Genomic DNA, 23,418 nt, shown 5'->3' with positions numbered 1-23,418 from the left:
TTAAAACAAGCCAAACATGTGCAATTGCTGTAACCACACCTATACCTGTGCAGGCTTGCAACTCTATTGCAGTCCTTTTTGCAACTCTGATTGTAGCCTATGTTATGAAGCTATTAAGACACTATGCTCATGTAGTGCTCCTCCTCACTCGCAATTCATTGCTAGCAAGAGGAGGGTGTTTGGGCAATACAGAGGCTTCGGATGGTTAATTGTTGCCAGAAACAACAAAAATAAAGTGTTAGTTTAATGAGTACATTGTAAATAAAATATTTTATTAATATCTAATAATGAAGATAGGTTAAAACAAAACCCCAAAAAACTAATGTTCTAATATTTTTTAGGGCCCCTGTCAGTCACAGTCCCTTAAATTCATCCTAAATTGTCACCCCCTTTCAGTGCCCCTGCCTACAGAGACATACTCCAGCGCAATACTGAAAAAAATGCTCAAATGCTTACACAAACGTTTGACCACTAAGCTGATCTCATTGCGTCAAGGACTCGCTTACTCCCATTCACTCAAGGTTGCAGAGACCTTTCAACCTTCACTGAGCTGAATTGTGTAACACCAAAGGTTAAATGGACGATATTACCTAAGAGTAAATATCTGAATATGACTAATATGCTGCATGCTACAGTTTTTTTGTGAAGAAGATCAAACGTGGGGTTAGGTGCGTTAAATGGGTCAATAAATGTCTAATTTTAAAATAAGAGCTCTTTCATTCATCTACCAGCCGGTGTCACATGATGTATCAGTGGACGCATTTAGCGGAAGAGCGTATTACTCCTCATGTGACTGCTCCGTGCAGTGGGAGGGGACGTGAGCTTGTCTTTGAATGTGGTTCAGTGACTGCAGTCAGTGAGACCGTGACTACTTACCGGCTTATCCACCAGTCTGCTGCTCCCGGCATCACCAGCACCGGTCAACTCACCTGTAACCATGAAGATTTGGACATCTGAGCACGTTTTCAAGTGAGTATTAACTCAGTTTTTTTTTATAACTGTACCAACCGTGTGTTTAGTTTAGAGATGGTCCGCCTGTCATGGTGTTCACTGAGTGGTTCAGGTGGTTAAAGTAGTAACATCAGCTGGGTCTGTATTTAACCCAGTAAACAGCACAGATATAGTTAATGACTGAACACGTTAACCAGACAAAAGAAAAGCTGTGAATGGCTAGCGTTACTTTGGCGTTTCTAGCTGGTATGCTAGTCGTATAAAGCTAGTAACCTTACATATCCTTCACAGTAGTCGGTGCATTTTTACAAAACGGATTACAACACTGCAGATACGCACAAACACAGAGAGCGCAGGTATGTTTAAAAAATACACGTAAAAACGTAACAAAAGTGTATATTATACTTTAAATGGCTGATTGTGTGGGGAAAAAAGCTTTCAAGTTGCATAATCAGCCGGTCTGAGCCAGCCCCTCTGCGCGTAACCTTTCCCCTACATTCTGCCTGTCTGCGTCACAGGCAAGCGAACGCCGGCGCGTTCACGGGTCTCCATGGCAACCATTCACCGCCACATAGGACACAACCGGCATTTTTATATCTAAAGTGCTTCATCTTTACCTTTCAGTGCTGCTACTACAATGAAATTACCGTGATAATGAGACAGAGTTAGATTTAGATTAATGTAATTCAATCCATCAAAGGAGATGTGACATCGAGAGGTCTGAAACCAGGCTAAATTTAAAAAAGTTATAAAATAAAAAATATCTTGACATTAACTTGCTGTAGAGCTGGGCGATATGGGCAAAATCAAATATCACAATAGTTTTGACCAAATACTTCAATATCGATATTGTAACAATATTGTAGGAATTTGGATATAATCATTAAGTGGGTATAAAGACAAATATTAGAACAGCTGGAACAGTCTGCTTAGTTCAGAAAATGTACTGTACTGTAATGCAGTCTTTAAAACCAGGGAAACACAACACTTATGCCATATCACAATGTTACAATATCAAACATCTATGGCGTCTGTAAGTGTTATGCTATTATATATTATATCAATTGATTATTATCATTGACAAATGTGTAAGTAGCTGTGTAGTAGTTTTTGTGTGAAATTGTAAAGGAAGTATTGCTTAATCCAAAAACATAATCGTAAATACATGGCAATTGACTATCAGATAGAAGTGTGTGTTTTTATTTAGTATGCAATTTAATGCAATGTTACAATAAGGTTTTTTTGTTTTTTTTGGCTGGCCTTCAACAGCCATCCTTGGGAGACAGTGATCAAGGCTGCCATGCAGAAGTATCCCAACCCCATGAATCCCAGCGTGTTTGGAGTGGATGTTCTGGACCGAGCCATCGACAAACAGGGACGTCTCCACAGTAAAAGACTGCTCAGCACAGAATGGGGCCTCCCGTCTATAGTGAAATCTGTGAGTGTCAAAACTCTGTCTATTTCATCAGTTCGCCTGTAAAAATCATGTGAAGCTTGTGCTTTAATTGCTTTGGCCTCATGTTTAACTGGATGGAGGGAAAAAGCATGACCTGATTTGCAAGTTTGTGTGTGCTGCCCTTTGTGTGAGGTTATTGAATCAAAGTAGTATGAGAAAAAAGTGTTATTTAGAAGTGTTGAAATATCACTGACAAAATACATAATTGTTTCATATTGTGGCAAAAAGTCATACTATTTGACACCATCCAAGTATCCAGCTATATATACTGAATACATTCAGTACCGGAGATAGGTTAATGCTCTCTAGCCAGTAAGTGTGACCTTAACCCGTAAGGCTATTTCTGTCTGGGGACAGCGGCAGCAGACCTGGTTTCCTACTGGTGCCGGAGCGAGTTCATGGCTGTGTGCCATAACTCGTGTTGTACAGAACACTGTAGTACCATTTCTGTCATAGCTGAGGTACCCATGACGGCTTGTGATGTAACTTTCCATCTCTGTGTCAGTTAGGTTAAATGTAGAGGCCACTAGAGTACAGAGTAGTGGAGGAGGCCTTTGGATTTCTGCAGCCTTCTCCTGTCTTTTTGACTTTCTGAACTCGGTAAAGATAAGGCTGTGATAATATTCTGCTACGCTATCATGTTTTAGGCAATGCAAACTTTAGTCATTAGTCAATCAGCTGCTGTTCTTTAACACTGACCTTTGCTTAGATGTCTGAAGATGGTGTTGTAGTCCGTGACCACGTCTATGAATAGCTTCTTTAATTCCAAGGACAGACTATGACACAGACTGTCCCAGTGATTGATAACCCTTAATCAGATTGTCTCCAAGCGAATCACTCCTAAGCTCAACTGTATGTGTGTAACCTGGATGTATCGTTTAAGACGTCTTCCTGTGACGTCAGTTTACCTCTGTCTGCACTCTTTAAGAATAAATAGGTCATTAGGGTTGTATTTTTTAAATTTAGTTTAACAATGATGAACCTTGATAAATCTTGAGACAGAAATGGGACCCATTACTTATGTTTTAAGATAAAGGGGTGCTGTTAAAGCCTCATGGGAGCCTCATGCTGTAGTTGTCAAAAGAAAGAAGAAAAAATTCACAAAATAAGTATTCTTTTATCTCTGAAGAATGACAGAAAGCCCCCAGTACAATACCCAAAGAAGCTAAATGTGAATTACAAAAGATAAAATATGCATTCGGTATGAGTGTGACTAGATCACATTTACTGCATGTAATTCAAATGCAGCGTGAGCTGGTACGAGTTTAGTTCCACTTTCAACACGGACATCATCAATAACACCTGCAAGAAAACAGATTTGCAAGTTAATTTCAGTTTGTAGTGAAATGTGTCCCTATGTTTTATTTCCTCAGATCATTGGTAACACACGAACATGCACGTACATTAAGGAGGACTCGGTTGTGGATCCCAAAGAGAAGATGTTCGAACTTCAGTCCACAAATGTAAGTATGTGTATTAAATAGCTGTATATTACCAGCTGACATTAAATACTATTCTCGGACATACAATCAATCTCAATCAATCAATCAATCAATCAATCAATCAATCTTTGTTTGTATAGCGCCAAATCACAACAAAGGCACTTTACACATAGAGTAGGTTCTAAACCGTACTCTTCAGGTTTTAATTAACATTAAACAACAATTTAACATACAGTAACAGTTTTATATCTGCCTGGAGCGTGAGGTAACAGTTAAAAAAAACCTGAAGATTTTGATCCACTTTTTTGCTGTACATATTCTTATCAAACTCTTTCAGCTGTTTACAAAACATGCTCTATTTTGGATATTTAAACCCCAAACAGCGATAACCTGTCTAGATTCACTTTTCATGACTTCCATTTTCCCAAACACATAAGCTTAGTGTGTTTAAATGGTGACTCATTTCTGGAATGAAGTTGTGCTTGTTACACAGGGTGGATAGCTCGCATTTCAACAATGTATGTTCACACTGCTGTTCTGAGACTTTTCTGACAACTCTGAATGTGATATGAGACATTGTATAACTCAACATTTTGTCTTTTCTATCCTCTGTAGATCACTTTCACAAACTTGGTGTCTGTGGATGAAAGGTTAACATACAAACCACACCCAGAAGATGAAGAAAAGTAAGTTGAATCATGAATTTCTGAAACAAACAGGATTATGAAGTTGTTCAAAGCAATTTTTTAAAATAATTTTTTAACCCCTCCTTTTCTTTGTAGAACCATACTGACGCAGGAGGCTATCATCTCTGTAAAAGGAGTCAGTCTCAGCAGTTATTTGGAGGGAGTTATGGCCAGTACCATCTCTGCTAACGCTGGAAAGGTGAGAGATCCTCTTTGTCAAATGTGGCTTATGGAAACTCCTTTTTACTACTTATAAAACTGTGGCTTTAGAGTTCATTTCAGTGGTTCCCAACGATGCATGGATTATACATTCAAAAAGTGACAAAAAGTAGTCGTGTGAAGAATTAAACAAGGGCTTCAGAGAAAATTTTTGCTGTTTAGATATTGGAAGGAGCGGTTTCAGACGCACTTTGTTTGAAGCATACTTATGCTTTTATCCTTTTTTAATCATCCTGTGACCCCTCAAATGTATCCTGTCACCCCTTGGAATGATTGTGACCTCCAGGATGGGAACCACTGAATTAATTTAATGGGAACATACGACATAGTATAACTCCTGTCCTTCATGAAATCTGCTAAATATTTCCTCCAGTGTACTAATTCTTTTTGTTTGGTGTTTCTTTGCGCAGGGCCGTGAAGCCATGGAGTGGGTTATCAGGCGACTGAACGCCGAAATCGAGGAGCTGGCAGCCACTGCACGCGGGACCATACGCACCCCCATGGCTGCTGCAGTCACTGAGAAATGACACCTGCCTCGTATTCTTTCCCAGTAGAGTCTGAGAAAAAACTGTATGGTGCCACCAGCCTCCCTTTATGATGCTCTAATCCTGTTTGGTGCTATGGGATTTTTTGTATTATTTAAGGGTTCAATTTAAACATCTCTTACACACTACTATCTACATTAGATATATTTTAAACAGCCGATTGCAACATAAAGGGATTCTGTGGAGTGCTTCCGGGAGGCAGGGGGGAATGCCACTAAGCAGGACTGCAGTGTCAAGAGAGAGACTTGGGGAGGAAGCGTGGGTGGCACGCTTAGGAATAAACACTGCTGTTATATGTGTTTGAAAACATGTAGCATTGGCAGAGAGGTACCGGAGGCATTGGGTGAACTGTGAAGTGCCAACGCAGACACACTGCTTTTTGTCGAGCCTCTTAAAAACACCACTGCCAGCTGTGTTTTCATCTGGCAGAACACCTCATAACACCAGCAAGTCTCCTCTGCTAGTTAATGATGAGATGTATAGAAGTGACTGTGAGGATTACTCCTGTTGAGATATGATGGCAGAAAACAATGCCTTGTCGAGGCAGGGGTCAAACGCAATGTACTGTATATCAAGGGTACATGGAGATGTTGGTGTAACACAGCAGTGACAGTGACACATCAGTGAAATGTGTCCCTGACAGGTTTGTTTGTGTTACATCCATCTCCTCAACATGGTTTTCTTCCGGGACCTCAATAATAACAAGACACACTGTATCGGGCATCATAAACAAGCCTGAGTATAAACTGTATTTTGTTATTATGTAATAACTTATATTGTTATTAAGGTATTTAAGTTAAATGAAGGGATCAAGGTACTTGCCATATTTATGTTTAAAGTAATGTAGAAGACCTTCTGAAATGCTTTGTTAGTGTAACTAATGCAGTCTGACGACTAGACACAAACTGAACAGTTAAAATGTGACATACTGTACCTCAACAGGGGCGCCACCAGGGATTTTGGGACCCATGAAAAGATATCACATTGGGTCCCACCACACACATAGGCCACGCCAAACATGCACAATTGCTGTAACCACACCTATACCTGTGCAGGCTTGCAACTCTATGTGGTCATTTTTGCAACCCTGATTGTATTTTATGAAGCTGTTAAGACACTGTGCTCATGTAGTGCTCCTCTTCACTCGCAATTCACTGCTCGTAAGAGGAGGGTGTTTGGGCAATACAGAGGCTTTGGATGGTTAATTGTTGTCAGAAACAAAGAAAATATGGCATTAGTTTAATAAGTACATTGTAAATAACATATTCTATTTATTATGATAGGTTAATTTACAAATTAACTAATGTTCTAATATTTTTTAGGGCCCCTGTCAGTCACGGGCCCTAAGAATCATTCTAACTTTTCGCCTCCTTACGGCGCCCCTGCCTGAACATGTTTGCTGAACTCAAACAGTCGTCTGTTGCAATAGAGTCCTCTCAGCACGTTCTCTCAGTGTAAAGGCTGAGACTTTTACATTGACTTTTGCACTTACAAAATACATTTTAACAATAAAGCAGCTGCTACACACGCTGAGAGAGCAGATAGTTTCTGAGTATTTTGGAACTGCTTTTTGAGCGAACAAAGAAGGACACAATGCATTTGAGAAGGTCAGCAGCAGTGCGGTGATGGTGAGTGCTTTAGTTTCATAATGAATTTTTTTCCTGTAACAGGAATATTTATTCAGAAAAAACAGTTGCTTTTGATGGAGTGAGTTGTGACTTGAGTTGACCGATGAGAAATGTGATGCGTAGCTAGAAACTGTGACTTGTGCATTTTGTCCGGGTGCCTCTGAAAAAGAAATGGTCACACCAACTTCAGAATGTGGTGATGAAATAAAACATTTTGATGAGTTTCATAGAAAATGTTTGCCAATAATTCTTTCATTCAATATACCTGTAGAATAAGAAAAAGTCTGTTTGCTGCTGAAGGGAAATTTAATATATTTAACAAGTAACGTCCTCTTGTTGAGTTAGCATTCAACATGTATATTGAATGCTACATATACAACAATATAAGTACACTATTTATTATAGGGTGGGTATTTATCCAATTTGATTCATATAGCAACATGATTATGTGAAAGCTTTTTCTGATGAAAATATGATTCTGCCAAAATATTAGCTTATCTGATTCGTCACTATAGTATTAAAATATATTTTTGCAGACACTATATATCACTTCAGTCTAAACACTGAAGAAGTTACAATTCATACTGTAGAAAGACTTGGTGACCAGAACAACTGCATTCTTTTAACATGGATCACTAGACAATCCACTGATTTTCAAGAACAGTGGCATGTTTGAGCTGCAAGAGCCACATGCTGCCACACTGTGGCCAAACAATGCTATATTTCCAATTTCATCTTGAGAAACTTAAAAAATGGGGGACTGTGGTTTCTATGTAATGTCATCTGAAAGAAAGATCTGCATTTGACAAAATGAATTAATAAGATGCTGCTGGAAGAAAATGTGACATGTAACGATTGAAAAATAAAGTTATCTAAATTATCCTTGGCATTTGTTTTTCTTGTGTGTAGTATTGATATTAGGGTGTTAAGTGCAGTTAGTCTTTCTGAATGTGTTTCCCCTCTACTCAGATCTGAATCTGTATCAATATAGATCATTTTAGATTTATTTATTAATTCTTTTTTTTTTTTTACAAGTGAAAACAAAGGTACAAAGATAATATACCATATTGTCTGGTGATGGAGAGATTACAAGATCAGTACCTTTTGAGTTATCCCAACAGCAATGAATACAAATACAAAGTACTAATACCCCAAAAGTCTTGCATTAAAAATCCAACTTAAATAAAATGACTAGCATTACTATTAGCAGCAAAATGTAGTTAAAGTATTAATTTAAAAGGAGTGGGTTGGTCTGTAGCACAGTACATATTTTTGTTTTGTTATATAGTTGTACAGTATATCCCATTTCAGAACTATTAATATTACATTTCTGTAAATAGATTTCATTCTTTAAAAGTGTTTCATTTAATTTTGGTACTACTTTGTTTATTATTATTTGTGATATTGTTATAACCTTGCTCTTGTTTTTTATATTTTTATTCGTAGTTTTACTTTTCTTATTTAAATTCTGCAATGTGCCCCAAAGCGCTTGGGGGGCTGTTTCATACCATCAGCCAGCAGACTGTACAATACCACAGCTCCCAGTACCTCCCACTTCCCCTAAAAAACACTGATGCTGTCCTTACTATGTAAATCCCAGGTACATTGCACACATGTATATAATCTCTAGAATTTCTGCATATTGCACATTTACATATTGTGGATTTATTTACACAGAAATGTTTTACTGTATATAGTTTTATCATTTTATCACTTTCACCCTTATGGTGATACTTTCCCCCCCACTGTACTGTTGTGTCAATTTGAATTTCTCCCAAAGGGGATCAATAAAGATAAATCTCATCTTGTCTTATGCTGTGGGAGCATACACCAAGACAAATACCTTGTGTGCTTGCATCATGGATGGCTTACATACTGTGCTAATGAACAGATTGTTTTTGTATTCGTCATTTGCATTATTTATTTATTTTTTCATTCATTTATTTATTTATGTATTTATTTTGATCTATTTTTTATGTGCTGTTTGTTAGCCTCCCAATACTTTTTTGCTGCCCTCTGCTGTTGTGGATGACTCAATATGACGTCACCCTTCACCCGTTCTAAAATCTCCAATCCAGCCAATGGGGAGCGACTACAGAGCATTCTCTCAGCCAATCGGAGCCTGCGGTGTATTAAAAGGTTTGAACAGAGGGACATTTGAAATCAAACAAGCTGTATCCAAGGCGAGAGGAAGCCGCTTTAAGCACATTTCTACTCGGAACTCTCTATCGATTCTGCATCTTGCTTTGTCTGTATTTATCTATCTATAACATCGACGCCAGTTAAATATAGCCTTAAGGATAGAGTGTTTAAAAAGAACAAAACCGTATGTATGTATGTAGCCACAAACGCCAACTCAACTGTTAGCTTCTAAGTTAGCCATCTAGCTAACGCTGACTGCTCTAGTTGAATTCTGGATAAGCTACCAGACAGCGGTTCCTCTCGGTCTCCGTGCAATTTTACATTAAGGTAAGTTATGCTATATAATACTTGCTAAAAGTTGTATGTGGGGTGCGTTGGTTTAGTGTGGTTTCCAAAAAAGTTAACGTCTACAGTCGTTGCTCACGGTAATAATAGCCTAGCAACGGTGATGGCTAACGATTTAAAGTCTTACAGCGTACTTTATGTGTGTCTTTGTCCAGTTAAAAAAAAGGGAGTATCAGTGTTACGGTACGCAACAGTTTTGTGAGAAAACGTTCAAACTATGATATAATGAAAGTTAACTATAGCCGAAGAGAATGAGCAGGGTTAACCATGCAGTAGTTCACTCAATACATTTTCGCAACCCTGCTATATGTGCGAGTCCTAGTTTTAACTTTATTGCAACTGTCTATTTATTTGTGTGAGTATGATTGGCAAATATGAGACGAAACGAGGAGCTCTCTTCAATGCACGTTTAATACGAGCTCGGGTCATAAAAATGCTTCATGCATGATTTTAATGACAATGAACCATCAAAAAATACTATTCCTGACATGCCTGTTGTTCTCCATTACTTAAGGGGGGTAACCGGATCAAAATATGATCATGAGGCCTGGCCAAGTACTTTTGTCCATGTTAGTGCCTTTACTTAAGCTTAGAGATCTTTGATCTCAGGCCTTTCTCTCACTGAGTGATTTAACCATACTGTATGTATGGAGGATAGTTTATAAAATCATACTAACAATTTGGTTAATAAAACTCTTTCCTTTTCTTGCAGAGTATGGATGCTTCTGCCAGGGCCAAGTTGATGGAGATGAAAGTGAAGGTAATGTAAAAAAGATCCATTACCCTGACCATCAAACTGATTAACTCTTAATTCACTGCCGTTTTCACCACTCACTCACTTTGCTGACCTTTTTTATTCTTTAATATTGACATGGATTTTTTCAAGCACAGAACTTCACAAAACCCTGTGATGTCTCTGTACAGGTTTTTGGTTGCAAATTTAGATGCCAGATGCAACTATGATGGCTAACTTAGACACTAAAACACACCATCCAAAAAATACAGGAACGATTGGTAATATAAGGGGAGTCAGGTTGAGAGGCTTAATACCAGCAGTACAGCAAACCTGGAAAGTTATTGACCAATTTTCCAATTGTGGAAAACGCATGGAAAATGAGAGGAAAAGTCAAATGTCCTGGAAAAGCTTGACTTGTCCTGGAAAATTATTTCTCCTCCCTCTGCTTTTTTCTGCCCTGTGAATGAACACAAGGTTTAGAAGGTTTGCGGACGCATATTCTGTTTTATGCTGTATTCAATGGGAAACATGGGCACAGTGAAGTGCTGACATTAGACAGAGATTAGCGACTTTTCATGCAGTCTTTAGCTACTTTCCAATGAAAGTAGTTGGTAACACCTGAGTGAGATGCACACAGACCAATCATAGGGAAGGAGTGAGTAAAAGGAAATGGCGCACCCTTTGAAAAGCAGGCAGCGAAAACTGAAGACGTACGTGTTCATTTGAACCACTTGCTGTTCTTATGTTAATGTTGTTAGCATAAATTAATGGGAAACTCACAACTGTCTTTTTTTATATAGCACCTTCCAAACAAATCACATGCCATTCAAAGTGCTTTATAGTTTGAAATAATAAAATACGTCTGTCATATTGTAGCAGCTGGAAGAAGTCCTGGAAAATGATTTCAAGAAAAGAGTTGGAATCCTGAATTAGCTATCAGTTTAGAAATCAGGCAAATAGTTCCCCAGACAGTGAAATGACAAAGACCACAACAAAAATACAAAGTACAGGTTTTAGGCAAAGCTTTCACATTACTCTTAGATACCAGTTTATTCAGTATTTGGTGTTTTTTCTTTTTTAATTGCAGCCAAACAGTGATGGACCAAAGCGGATTCCTGTATCCCAGCACTCACAGATGGCTCAAAAGGCTTTAGTCACACCAACTCCACCTCAACAGGTCCTCAGCGTGTCAAACGGTCCCAAGCGCATTCAGCGTCCCGTGAGCCAACAGAAACCAATATCTCATGTCAGCGTTGTCAAGCCAATGCGCCCGGGTGATCAGAATGTGAACCCTGCTACTCAGCCCAAACCTGGCTCCCAGCAAAAGATGACTGAGCCCAAGGTGAAACCGGAGCGGACTAAGTCAGCAACAGAATCTGAAAAGCCTGAGAAGTCACAGAGTAATTATTATTATTATTATTATTATTATTATTATATTTTTTAATTGAAATGGTCATCAGCTCTGTGTGGTTTGGAACCAAAAATTCTTTTTTCCCCCCCTTTTGTTAGAAATGCCTGCAAAGACTGAGTCTTCAAGAGTCTCTGATTCAAAGTATGTCTCATAAGTCCTTATTCTAATACTTATTTAATCATTATTCTAGTCTTTAGTAAGATTACCAATCTTGATGGGATTGTTGTCTGTATCAATACACGTTTCTCCTCACACAGGAAGCGATGGAGCCTGGAAAACTTCGACATTGGTCGTCCTCTGGGAAAAGGTAAATTTGGCAACGTCTACCTGGCCAGAGAGCGACAGACCAAGTTCATCTTGGCCCTCAAGGTGCTCTTCAAGAAGCAGCTGGAGAAGGCAGGGGTGGAGCACCAGCTGAGGAGAGAGGTGGAGATCCAGTCTCACCTCAGGTAAAGCAGTCTTCACTGTATACTGTATTATGCCTTATGTCAGCCTTGACTGTAGTCAGGACAAGCAGAGGTAGTTGGACACACTGGTCATCTGTTCTGTCAGTTGTTTTTTTGTTTTTTTTTAACCCTTTATCAGGCGAATAACTATATTTGGTAACTTCTTTGGTAACACTAGAAGTGAACTTTGCAGTCAAGTCTTGGCAAATGGTAATCAGGACACTGCTGTTTTAAGTCTATGCAACACCTAAATACAACAAAACTAAGATGGTGCCTGTATTTAGATAAAGTCTTACTATACACATTCCACACATAAACATACAGATGGCCAAAACTGCAAATGTGCCAATTATACATAAACATATATTCATTCATTCTCTTGTCTGTATCAACACATACATATGGGTCAATGACGTGACTATGACATTTTCAGTCTAACTGCATTTTTTTCAGTTAGAAAAAGGTTTAAATTGATTAAAAATAATACCATATGTAGTACCTTTCCTTTATATGAAATCACTTTAACTTTTCAAAAACCACAAGTTATTAGTAATTTTTCTGTTATTTAAAGTGACAAAACATCATGTGGTGCGACCAATAAAACCAATAACTGTATTAAATTCAGAGTAAAATATCACTTTTAATATTAATCACTGATACAGTATGCTTAACTGAATTGTATTAAATTTTTTCAATCATTTTTAAGCAATTTACAGGAAAAATAAGTCTTACATACATTTAAGAAGGCAACTGTGACATAATATAACATAAATATGAGATTATTATTTACAAAAACTTAAAGGACATGCAAATAATTTGTTTCGAAACACTTAAATTCATTTATTTTAAGATAGATCACGGTCGCACCACATGACTTTTTTAAGGTCAGTTCTAATTCATCGAGATGGAAAAACACATAAAACACCTAATTTACTATTTTAATATGTAATTATGTGTACTCAACCTTTCTTAATGTTTGAATTACTGCAATAGATATTCCCATATTTATTATTTTTAAATAAATCCTTATACGTCATTGACCCATATATGACCATTTTTAGACATGTTTCAGACCTCTGAATGATATTTGTCACTTAGTTCATGCTGAAGATGAATTCTTCATATTAGGTTTTTAGAGGTCAGTGGTACCTATTTCGGTCGTTTATCCTGAACAGATGATCAGATGGTGGTTAACTGTATGTTGGTGGTCAATCTGGGGCGACATGGCTCATCCCATAAGGCTTTTTGACTTTTCTCCTACCCTTTGTTTAATGGGGGTCTGCCGGTCTTTGCTCCTAAGACTTCAACCGTTAAACCTGCAGTGCTTTTATGAATCCCTCACTATACAGGATTTTTGAATTTCATGTTGAGTGCAGCAGTGCCATGCCTGGCTGTTAATCACGTAGCTCTTCTAGACTCTCCCAAATTTTATAATTATAACATTTATAAATGATAAGACTGAATGGATCAAATTCTGATTCAGTCATTTCTTGGAGGTTGTGTGATGCTCAAAACAAGTTATCCACCATTTTACCGCTGCAACATTAGGTTACAGCCAGTGGTGTACTGGCCATCGGGCACACTGGGACAAATCCTGGTGGGCTGGTGGACCATCAAAGCATATTCATTTTTACCAGCCCTCTCTGTGTGCCTGTCATTTTGGGTATGCATGAGAGGGAGCTGCATGCCTGTTTCAGGCCATCAACAATCCTTTACGCTCCCTACCAGAGGAGGGAGACAAAAGTCATGAACTCCAGCTTTAACTCTTAAGATATTGGTCAACAACATTTCTCCTCTGCCTCGGCATCCTGCAGGCACCCCAACATCCTGCGACTCTATGGCTACTTCCATGATGCATCGCGTGTGTACCTCATCCTTGAGTTTGCACCCAGGGGAGAGCTCTACAGCGAGCTACAGCGCTGTGGAGGTTTTTCTGAGGAGAGAAGTGCTACAGTAAGTCTTGTCAATTTAATTTAAGATATTTTTTGTTATTTAGTTCATTGCTTTGTAATCTGACTTTAGAGCAACCTACACATAAGTATTGTTTCATTTAGTCACTGTTGGCCAATTCTGTATGCCAGTTTTTCTTATGGAGTGTGAAAACTGTCAGAATAATGTATATCTTTTTTTTTAAAACAGTCTTCCATGTTTTATATACTATGATTAATGTGCTTCACCAGTACATCATGGAGCTGGCAGATGCCCTCAATTACTGCCATGCCAAGAAGGTGATCCACAGGGACATCAAACCAGAGAACCTCTTACTGGGGTCCAACGGGGAGCTGAAGATTGCAGACTTTGGCTGGTCTGTTCACACGCCCTCCTCCAGGTATTCACACATGCTTTTGTCTTTAACATGTTATAAAGTGTTTCTGTAGAGACCTTTTATCTAACCACTGAAGTATTTGGAAAGGAATGTTGATTGGGTTTGTTTATTTCCCCCCTCACCCCCTATTTCCTGATGCAGGAGGTCCACTCTGTGTGGAACGCTGGACTACTTGCCACCAGAGATGATTGAGGGAAAAACTCATGATGAGAAGGTGGATCTGTGGAGTCTGGGCGTCCTTTGCTATGAATTCCTGGTTGGACATCCGCCATTTGAAGCAAAAACTAACGAGGACACATACCGCAGGATATCAAGGGTAAGGGGAGGATAGCTAGGAGCCCAAATAATATGACTTTACTTTTGAATGCCACATCCACTGAGACTTTATCGTGCAATCTAAAACTGCCACAATGAGGAAAAAATGTCTTGAATGTATTTTACAACAAAAGCTGACTAAAAAGTATGTCATATTATTTTTGTTGCTTATTAGTGGGTGTGCCCAAAAAAATCAGAAAATTGAGGGTCTCGTCTGAGTGGGTGGATGGCATTTATCAGAACATGCTGTTAGTGCTGTTTTTTTGACATCTGAAGGGAAGTCTGCAAAGAATTGACACTGATACCAGAGAGCAAGCTGCCTGCTCTTGAGACAAAATATTTTAAATCCAACTTCACTGATTATCTGAAGCATTTTGTGGTATCATAAGTTAAACCCCAGATAAGATTTTAAGATGTGTAGAAATCAAGCTGCAACCTCCAGGGCTGTAATTTTAAGCCAATGTCGGAGTGCCAAAAACTGCTGTTCCTCTAACGCCGACGTGAGACGGGCTCCAAAAGTGTATCATTCCCCAAATACCCCCAATGTTAAAATGCACAACTGTACACCAGAAATAAACAGCCTGGTACAAAAACGGTTATGGTCTTTGTAGCAAGATTCCCTGTTTATGACAGCTGTACAGGGAGGCGTTTTTATATAACTCGGCTGCTTAATTGTTCAGGCTTAAAATGATGCATTATAAAAGGTGTGCCTGCCTCGATTGAGGGGTGGGTGCCATCACGGGTAAGTTGCTACCATGATGAAAATGAAGTTTGGGTAACGAAACCATGTTTGTAAACCCAGATTCAGAGTGTAGGCGTTGCTGTAAGTGGACACTGTTTCAGTGTGTTTTCAGGTTATGAATGTTAATTGTAACATTTTAGTTGCCCAAATAAAGTCTTGTTCAGTATTTTGTTGCACTAAAAGTTCCTCTAAGTACTTTTTTTATTTTTAAGCCTGTTTTTCGCAAGTGAAAATGAGTATTATTACAGTTAACTATAGACTGTAAATGCACTGTGCTGGCTGTGAAAATCCAAGATGGTGATGGTCAAAATGCAAACTCGAGGCTTCAAAACAGGAGTCCACAAACAGATAGGTGACATGATGGCTACGTCCAATACTCTTTGCAGTCTGATAGAACAATTAGCTTGTAGGTCTGTCCAGTGTTGTTGGTTAGCATATTAAGTAGCTGATGTCAGAGCTCCCCTCCACTCCTGACCACAACTCATCTTCTAACTGAAGTGGACTTCTACACCTCAGGACAAACACTCATTTATCTGAATTGCTCTGCTGAAGAAGAAAAAAAGAGACAAATTAAACCTGTAAAACAGACTGAATCAAAAATTGATGATTGGGTTAAGGTTATGGTTGGATCTTTATTCCTACCGACTCAACTAATACAATTTTGTACTGGACAAATCAGCAAAACTAAAATTATTTTAAATAACTTTTCCCCCAATGTCTGTTTCTGATTATCACTCCTACAGTATCTGCATATGACAGTATTGACAATAAAAAGTATTTGTTTATTCTTCACATATCTACAGTTCTGCTTATATTTGCTGTTTTTTAATGTTTTAACCTGTGTTTCTTTCTCTGTCGTCCAGGTGGAGTACACTTACCCTCCGCAGACCAATTTCAGTGCTGGAGCCAAAGACTTGGTTGCCAGGCTGCTGAAGCACAACCCCATGCACAGGTTGCCCATTGAGGGAGTCCTGTGCCACCCCTGGGTGGTTGAGTACTCCATCAAAAAGCCCAAAGCCTGGAACAGTGAAGAGCCTAGCCAATGAGTATTTCTGTTCCTCTCCAACCAACATCTTGGAGATGTGAAGGTGAAGCACTGCGGTCAGAGCGTGGCTGGCCAGTGTGGAGCATAAAGTTTTGTTTGCAGCTGATTTGAGAATCTGCTTTTACTACTAAACTGACCACAAATCACTTCACGTGGATGTTTCTGTCTGCAGGCATTTGCCACTTGGTCGTTTCTCTCTTTCTGTCTTTTTAAAGTTTCCTTGTTTTATTAACGGCATTCTTTTGCCTGTAAATATTTCACTGTTTTTTTTTCTTGTGTATAATTATGAAAATTGTATGTTTATTAAAATGCCATGACTTGAATTGAACAAATAATCTCTTGTTGAATATGACTTTTGAATTATGCAGTGAATGTTAATTGTGTAGTTTGTCGTCTTTGTATTTTGAGCTCTCAGGTGATTGTCTCACGTATCTGTTAAACGGGAGAATTTGCACAGATGTCTCCAGTGCGTGAGATGCTCCAAACCCATCAAGTTCGTCTAAAGAGACAGCAGAGGGCGCCAGCATACCACTACACCTGACTTGAGCATGTTACACATTTTGGGAAAGTATTAATGCCACTGTAATGAACCTGTTTGAGTAAATATTAAAACGACTTGTCTACAGACTGCTGTAGGTTGCCTCCATAAACAAAAGCGGATATTGACATAAAGGCTGTACATTAAAGCCAAGGGCATGTTTCAAGAGGCGCTTACGGGTCAGACGTGTTGAAAAAAAAAAAAGTTGTTGCTGAATTTTAAGTCTTTAAACATCTCCAGGACAAAATACGTCCGTCTGTATCAATATAGTCAGGACCATGAGAGTAAACTGAGGGGCGTCATGTTAAATTAGAGAGTCATGGTGACTACACAGGTAGTCAAAGTTTAAATGATCTAAGAGCTTTACATAAAATAAAACGGGTGCATGTGAAAGGACATCTAGTAAACAGGTCTACCAACATTAAACATTACTTCAGATTTCTTTGAGGCCAGCAAGTTGCCATGTCAAGTGAAAGACAGTCAGAGGTGAATAAATATTTAAATGAGCTCGCATGTTTATTGTCCAGCTAATAACTGCTGCAGTAGTTGCTATTGAGCCCGCGAGGTGGCGCCACAGGCATAATGTTGAGTTGGGTGAAACGCTGTCTTGGAGATGTGGAGAATATCATCCTGTCTTATGTTTGATAATAAAATGACTTAATTTTGTTCATTTTCTGTGTTTAGTCAGGGTTTTTCTTTTTATCTTCCGGTTTGTAAAGAGTTTTCTCTGGGTGGTTGATAGTAAAATATCTGAAAGGTGCTTCGTTGGCAATACATGATTATATATGATTGAATTTAAATACATTAAATATATGATACATTTAGCCTTTCGGACTAAGCTAAAGTCTAGGCTGTACGACCTAACTGTTGAAGTTTTAGATGACTTAACAGAAATCTGCTTTATCTTTAAGAGGCCTCTGCTTACTTCTCAGCTGACATTAGAAATCATCTCCGCATTTCTCTTTTTCTGCGTTTTCTTTACAGTTGAAGCGGATCTCTGCCTGTTGAATAGTTTGCAGAAGACGGGATTCATGACTTAAAGGTAAATCCGTGCATTTGTGCATGCACCAGGTGTATTGGTTTAACAGCTGGCGATGAGACCACTCAGATATAAATTGGTTTTGTCCAGATGTTGTCCGCGCAGGAAATAAACACGGTTGATTAACAGGTCTAGCAGAAGGCCTGATGCCCGCCTCTAGCACAAAACCTGGCGCCAAGATCTTGATTTGAGCGCACAGTTGAAAACATGCATAGGCCTACTCTGAATTTCTATACAGATGAAACCAGAGAATAAGGGGGGGGGGGGGGAAAGTGGAGGTTTGTAATAGGATTATGACAGAGTATCGACTCCATTCACACCAACTGCAAGCCTTACACACTGTAAATGATAGTTTATAATCTATTAGGCCTGTGAAGCCTTTGTTAATTAACCTCAATTAATTTTCGATTTTTAAAAATGAATATGAATGCGACTATTTTCTCCACCATTTTCTTGTCTTTTATTATATAGAGAAAAAAAATACATGTTCTGACCGTTTTCATTTTACATAAAACCACACACATTTTTACAATATAATTTCACTTAATCTTTATTCTTTAATATTAATTTCACGATATATGATAACGACTTTGAGATATACATTCCATCTTTTTGTAACCACAATAACACACTACACATACGGTTTTATAACATTTCCACAGGACCCATTGGATTGCACAGAATGAAAAATGTCTGTATGCACATTTTCCTCTTTAATGATTTCTTTCTCTTTTTTTCTTGATTTTTTAAGACATCGAATTTGAAGACAGGGGTCTTTGAAATTAATTTGAGAACAGGCCATGTGTTTCAAATGTGATGAAAAATAAAAACATGTTAAATTGAATGTGCAGGATTTCAAATTTGGGGTCCCCATCTAGTTTGAAATGTGGGCCAGGGGTTGTGGGGTTGGACCAGAATGTGTGTTTCAGCTCAGGTGATTTTTTTTATTGCCTCTGGAAACGCTCAATAAAAGAAGCGTCACATATTATTTTTTTCATTCAGATCTTAAAACCAGAATCAAAACACTTTCACGCAGAAAGAATCGAAATTTAGATTTCCACTTCCCAGTTTCATTGTTTTGTGTGTATTAAATATCATACATTCAATGCATAGTTTGTATAGCTGCTGTGTGCTATCTGATATTTTTGCATTTCCAGTATTTTAAACTGCTCGGGGCGGAAAAAAGGTCCAATTTCTTCATTTCTAACGAAACTTCTTTGAAATATTTCTATATGCATTCACGTGTTTCTACTGCTGGTTATTGCCTTTGTGTTATTTTTCCCGTCTTGTTTGTCCACAGGCGTTTCTGGGGTTTAACACCACATTCATTACCTATAATCATATTGCAAATTACCTTATAGAAAGTGTCGTTTCTTTGTTCTTATTTCAATCTTTTAAATAAGCGTATCTTAATCTTCATTAAATCACACTATGTCCGTCCATCACAAACTCGAGCGTTACATGAAGTGAAGTCTCATGTGGGGAAGCACCACAAGAGCGACGAGAAAACAAACTGCCCTTTTTGTAATTTCGTTTAAGGTCAATAATTGTAAACGTTCACTCCACTGGAAATATGTATATGTACTTTTGTTCGCATAATTATACAACATGTATTGTCCATATAGTAGTGTGTTGTGGATGCATTAGATTCCCTCACTGCCACCCATCTATTTCGGTGTGTGCGCGCGCATTTTTTCTGAATCGATGCAAGACTGTATGAGTGCGCGCTTTTTACGCATGAATTAAGCAGAAGGGCTGCACTTGCCAGGAAGTCGTGTTTTTTTTTCACTAAATGGGGAGCTGCAGTTAACATCTAGTTCCAGCAATTGCTTGCGTCTACTCTTCTATGTTATATTTGAAAGCCTCTATGAGCCCCTCCATTGAATGGATGAAACCAGATACGCTGCATATACCTCCTATTACAAAGATGGCGACATCAAAGAAAACTTGGTGCCATAGCAGCTTTCTCCATAAAAGCTTGAGGTGGAAGAGACTGGGAAGCAGAAAGCACAGGCCTGCGCCCGTCAGGCTGCCAGTGAGGCCCATGAGGAGGGCGAAATGTGGCACATAAATCGCCATGAGCAAAGTGAACACAACAAGGATACATCGGAGAGTCAGTCCCCAGGATTTCAGGCGTCCATCGCCACCGTAGCAGTCTGGAAAGACAGCACGTCCCCCGTCCTGGAAAAAGCTTTTCTCCAATACCTCGACGGCGGCGAAAAACGGCAGCGGATACGACAACAAAGCTTTGGCCACTAAGAAGAGGTTGACGACAGCTCGGATGCCGTGGGGCAGGTTGTCTGTGATGACCTCCTTGGTTGTGTCAGCCCAGGTCAAGTAGGCCACCAGGGCGAACAGGCCTTTGAGGATGCAGGCAGCGATGTGAGTCCAGTTCATCATGCAGTGGAACTCGCTGGGTTTATTCATGTTCCCCTCCAGAGACGGCAGGAAGATCTGCGAGGTGTAGCTGAACACGATAATCCCAATGGAGATGGGGAACTTCTTGACATCGATGTAAAACTTGACCTTGTCCCAGGCCCAGTCCCTCGCTCTGGAGAGGCAGTACGCTATTACCAGGACGTTGATGACAAAGTGGGCCATCGTGCACAGCAAGCTGAACTTGGAGACGGCTTTCAGGTTCTTGAGGAAGGCGCAGGGGAGGAGAGCGACGGTGGCGATGATGGCCCAAGACTTCTGGGAAATTGGCATGTTGGGGAAGCTGTTGTACATGAGATTACCACTGACCACCACATACAGGATGCAAGTCATCACAAGCTCTATGATTTGGGCTACATTCACGATATGGCCACCTAAAGACGGGAACCTGGGCGCACAGCAGGCGTTGGCAATGTCCACATAGGAGTCCCTCACACGGACCAACTGCCCGTCTTCGTCCTCCTCGTACAGACAGGAAATGAGGATTTTCCCCGTGTAACAGCACACCACGGCGGCGAAAATAATGAGAAATAGTCCGAGGTATCCTCCATGCAGAATGGCATAGGGCAACCCAAGAACGAACATCCCCTATAGACACAAAAAAGAAAGAAAACATTGTGAATGTTAAACTGATAAATCATGGATATTATTATTAGGAATGAACAATTAACACATCATTGTTTTTTTTTATTGGTGTTTCCTTTTTTCCCAAATGAACCAGATCCTATTTTAATGTGGGTTGGTCGGGCCTGACTCCTCCATTGATGTCACTCCCCGTTCTCATGTTGTGGGTTTTCCACTTCGCTTTGAGCGCATCCGCCCGCCTCTGACGTCACCATGAGCTGGAGGAGACACTCTGACGTCACGATGACTGCCGTGACCACAGCCTTGATAAGGCACGAGAGGATTGCGTCTAGGGATTTTTTTGTCGCATAGCCTACACACATCCAGACTCCCCCTCTGAAGTAAATGCTTGCACTTTAAAGGATGCTCTGTCTCTTCTTACACGCAGCTATCAACGCACTTTGGGCAAAAATAGTCGCGCGTTCATGGGCCTCTGTGCGTAATTGGATAACCGATGTGCAGAATTATAATTTTTAAAAAACCTAAAAACATGAATGTCCTTTATGTTATTCATTTCTGTCTGCGAATGCAAGTGCCAAAACAATAATGACTTGACTCATTACACTTTTGCTTATATGTTTCCTAAAAATCTATCTCCATACTTTCGAACCCACTTCCCCACATAGCCTCTGTGTTATTGCTGCAATTAGTTTAGGTACATTTAGCCCTTAAATACCCCATAAAATCTATATAAATCTATATATCCAAAATACCATTTTAAATCTATATAAAATCTATCTTTAAATAAATGTGACTTGACTACAACACTACAAAATCTACAAGATGATGTTTCCCTCGCAGATTGATGTATTCATTGCCCTGCGGAATATCAGGTGAGCTGTTATCAGTGGCGTGCATCAGCATCACTATACAGACAAAGAATGTGTGTGTTGAGGGGAGGGGAGGGCTACACAGGACATCAAATACCTCCCTTTTTTCAGCGCATCGTAACACCTTGACTGTTCCTAAAACCTCTGTATTATTCCATAAACAAGCCCTGATACTGTTACTATCATACAAAAAGGAGTCAAAGAAATCTTTTGAACAACTTTGTCAAGTTGAAAAATATGCTAAGGGACAGAGCCTTCTGATTTTCGTCCTCTATATTATAATGAACCTTTAATGAGTGCAGGTGTGCGTTTATTTCGAATTTCACAGTTGTTTCGGAGGCGGCTCAGCCAATTAGAGCCGGTACTGCCCGTTTTAAAATCTGCGAAGTGCGTCTTTACCTGGATTGCGTTCGTGACGTTCCAGCCAGCCTCCCAAGCGGTGATTTTTGGTCTGACTTCACTCAACTCGTTCGTCGACCCTCCGTCCTTTGAGGCTGAGCGCGATGGACCGGTGCCGTCTCTCTGGTAGTGGCTGTCCCCGTCCAGCGTCCCTCCGTCTCCACTCGCCTCTCCTCCCATCTCATCCGTTGTCATAATGTCCATCTGCATGCCTTGCCGGTGGTCGTAGTCCAGGTCATCACAAGCTGCGAAGCCCAGACCCTCTTCGTCGGTGGCGGCCTGGAACCCCATCCTGGCGAACATCCCGCTCACCTTCGCCTGGGATTTGTTGGATACAGCGGTGGCTGCATTTGATAGTTTATTAGAAAGCTTGCCTCTGATTAACGTCGCCATTTTCCCTTTCCTGACTCTCAGCGGTCTGCAGTTTAATTAGTGTTTTTTTCTCCTCCAAGTGAGTAAAAAAATTGAGGCTACTTTGGGTTGCAGCTCTTGATTCTCTGCATTAGATAAAGCCACGAGGAAGGGAAAAAAGCGCAAGTTGAGTTTCAAGACACCGACGGCTTTCAGTAGCTATCTCCACTTCTTAATCAATGTGCGCCTGCTGCTCTTGATTATCCTAAGGTTCATGTCACCTTCAGACGTCGCTGCTCCGTTTCTGCATCTTGGCACTGCGCTCTGATGCTCGACGAGTAGTGCACCTTTTCAGTCTTGGAGAGGCAGTTCAGCGGTGTGCGCAAAAGCTTTACGCACGAAAAAAGGCGAGCCACAGGTTTCTTTAGGGCCTATAATGTCGCTTTCTTTCGGGCTACAAGGTGGCAGGCAGCCTTTTGCATGAGTTCGTTGTCGGTTTTCAGGTGCCTTTACTGATGCCAATGCGGTACCGTGGAGCCTGGGGGGGAGGCAGGGAGGAGACACGTGTCCTCATCAGCCTGCCAATGCAAAGCACGTCTCCAGCCTTCCTAGTGCCCCACCAGGAGAAAACGGGAGAGATTTGCTGCATTTCTAGGGGAGGTGCTTGCAGTACCCCAACCATCCCTTCCCCAACCCATAATCTATAATACCTCATCCTCACATCCAATGACATTCCGGGGGCCTCAAATCTTGCATAACTTTATGT

General features: G+C 39.9%; 3 protein-coding genes across 3 annotated transcripts; 2 read left to right on the top strand and 1 right to left on the bottom strand.

The window, feature by feature from the left end:
- Positions 1–875: 875 nt before the first annotated feature.
- prelid3b (PRELI domain containing 3) lies at positions 876–7,251 on the top strand. The gene is made up of 6 exons (XM_062415685.1): positions 876–969; positions 2,221–2,389; positions 3,781–3,870; positions 4,465–4,535; positions 4,632–4,734; positions 5,165–7,251. The coding sequence occupies exons 1-6, from the start codon at positions 938–940 to the stop codon at positions 5,279–5,281; spliced, it is 582 nt and encodes a 193-aa protein (XP_062271669.1). The 5' UTR covers positions 876–937; the 3' UTR covers positions 5,282–7,251.
- A 1,861-nt stretch (positions 7,252–9,112) lies between these two features.
- On the top strand, positions 9,113–16,668 carry aurka (aurora kinase A). The gene is made up of 9 exons (XM_062416500.1): positions 9,113–9,396; positions 10,127–10,174; positions 11,238–11,550; positions 11,660–11,702; positions 11,819–12,010; positions 13,822–13,960; positions 14,188–14,336; positions 14,475–14,649; positions 16,254–16,668. The coding sequence occupies exons 2-9, from the start codon at positions 10,130–10,132 to the stop codon at positions 16,434–16,436; spliced, it is 1,239 nt and encodes a 412-aa protein (XP_062272484.1). The 5' UTR covers positions 9,113–9,396; positions 10,127–10,129; the 3' UTR covers positions 16,437–16,668.
- Positions 16,669–19,848: 3,180 nt separating this feature from the next.
- Positions 19,849–22,694, bottom strand: slc32a1 (solute carrier family 32 member 1). The gene is made up of 2 exons (XM_062416409.1): positions 22,302–22,694; positions 19,849–21,036 (listed from the first exon to the last, which is right to left on the bottom strand). The coding sequence occupies exons 1-2, from the start codon at positions 22,692–22,694 to the stop codon at positions 19,849–19,851; spliced, it is 1,581 nt and encodes a 526-aa protein (XP_062272393.1).
- Between the last annotated feature and the right edge of the window lie 724 nt (positions 22,695–23,418).

Source organism: Scomber scombrus, chromosome 3 (genome assembly GCF_963691925.1).
Source record: "Scomber scombrus chromosome 3, fScoSco1.1, whole genome shotgun sequence".
Taxonomy (NCBI): Eukaryota; Metazoa; Chordata; class Actinopteri; order Scombriformes; family Scombridae; genus Scomber; species Scomber scombrus.
This window is presented reverse-complemented; position numbering and strand designations above follow the sequence as displayed.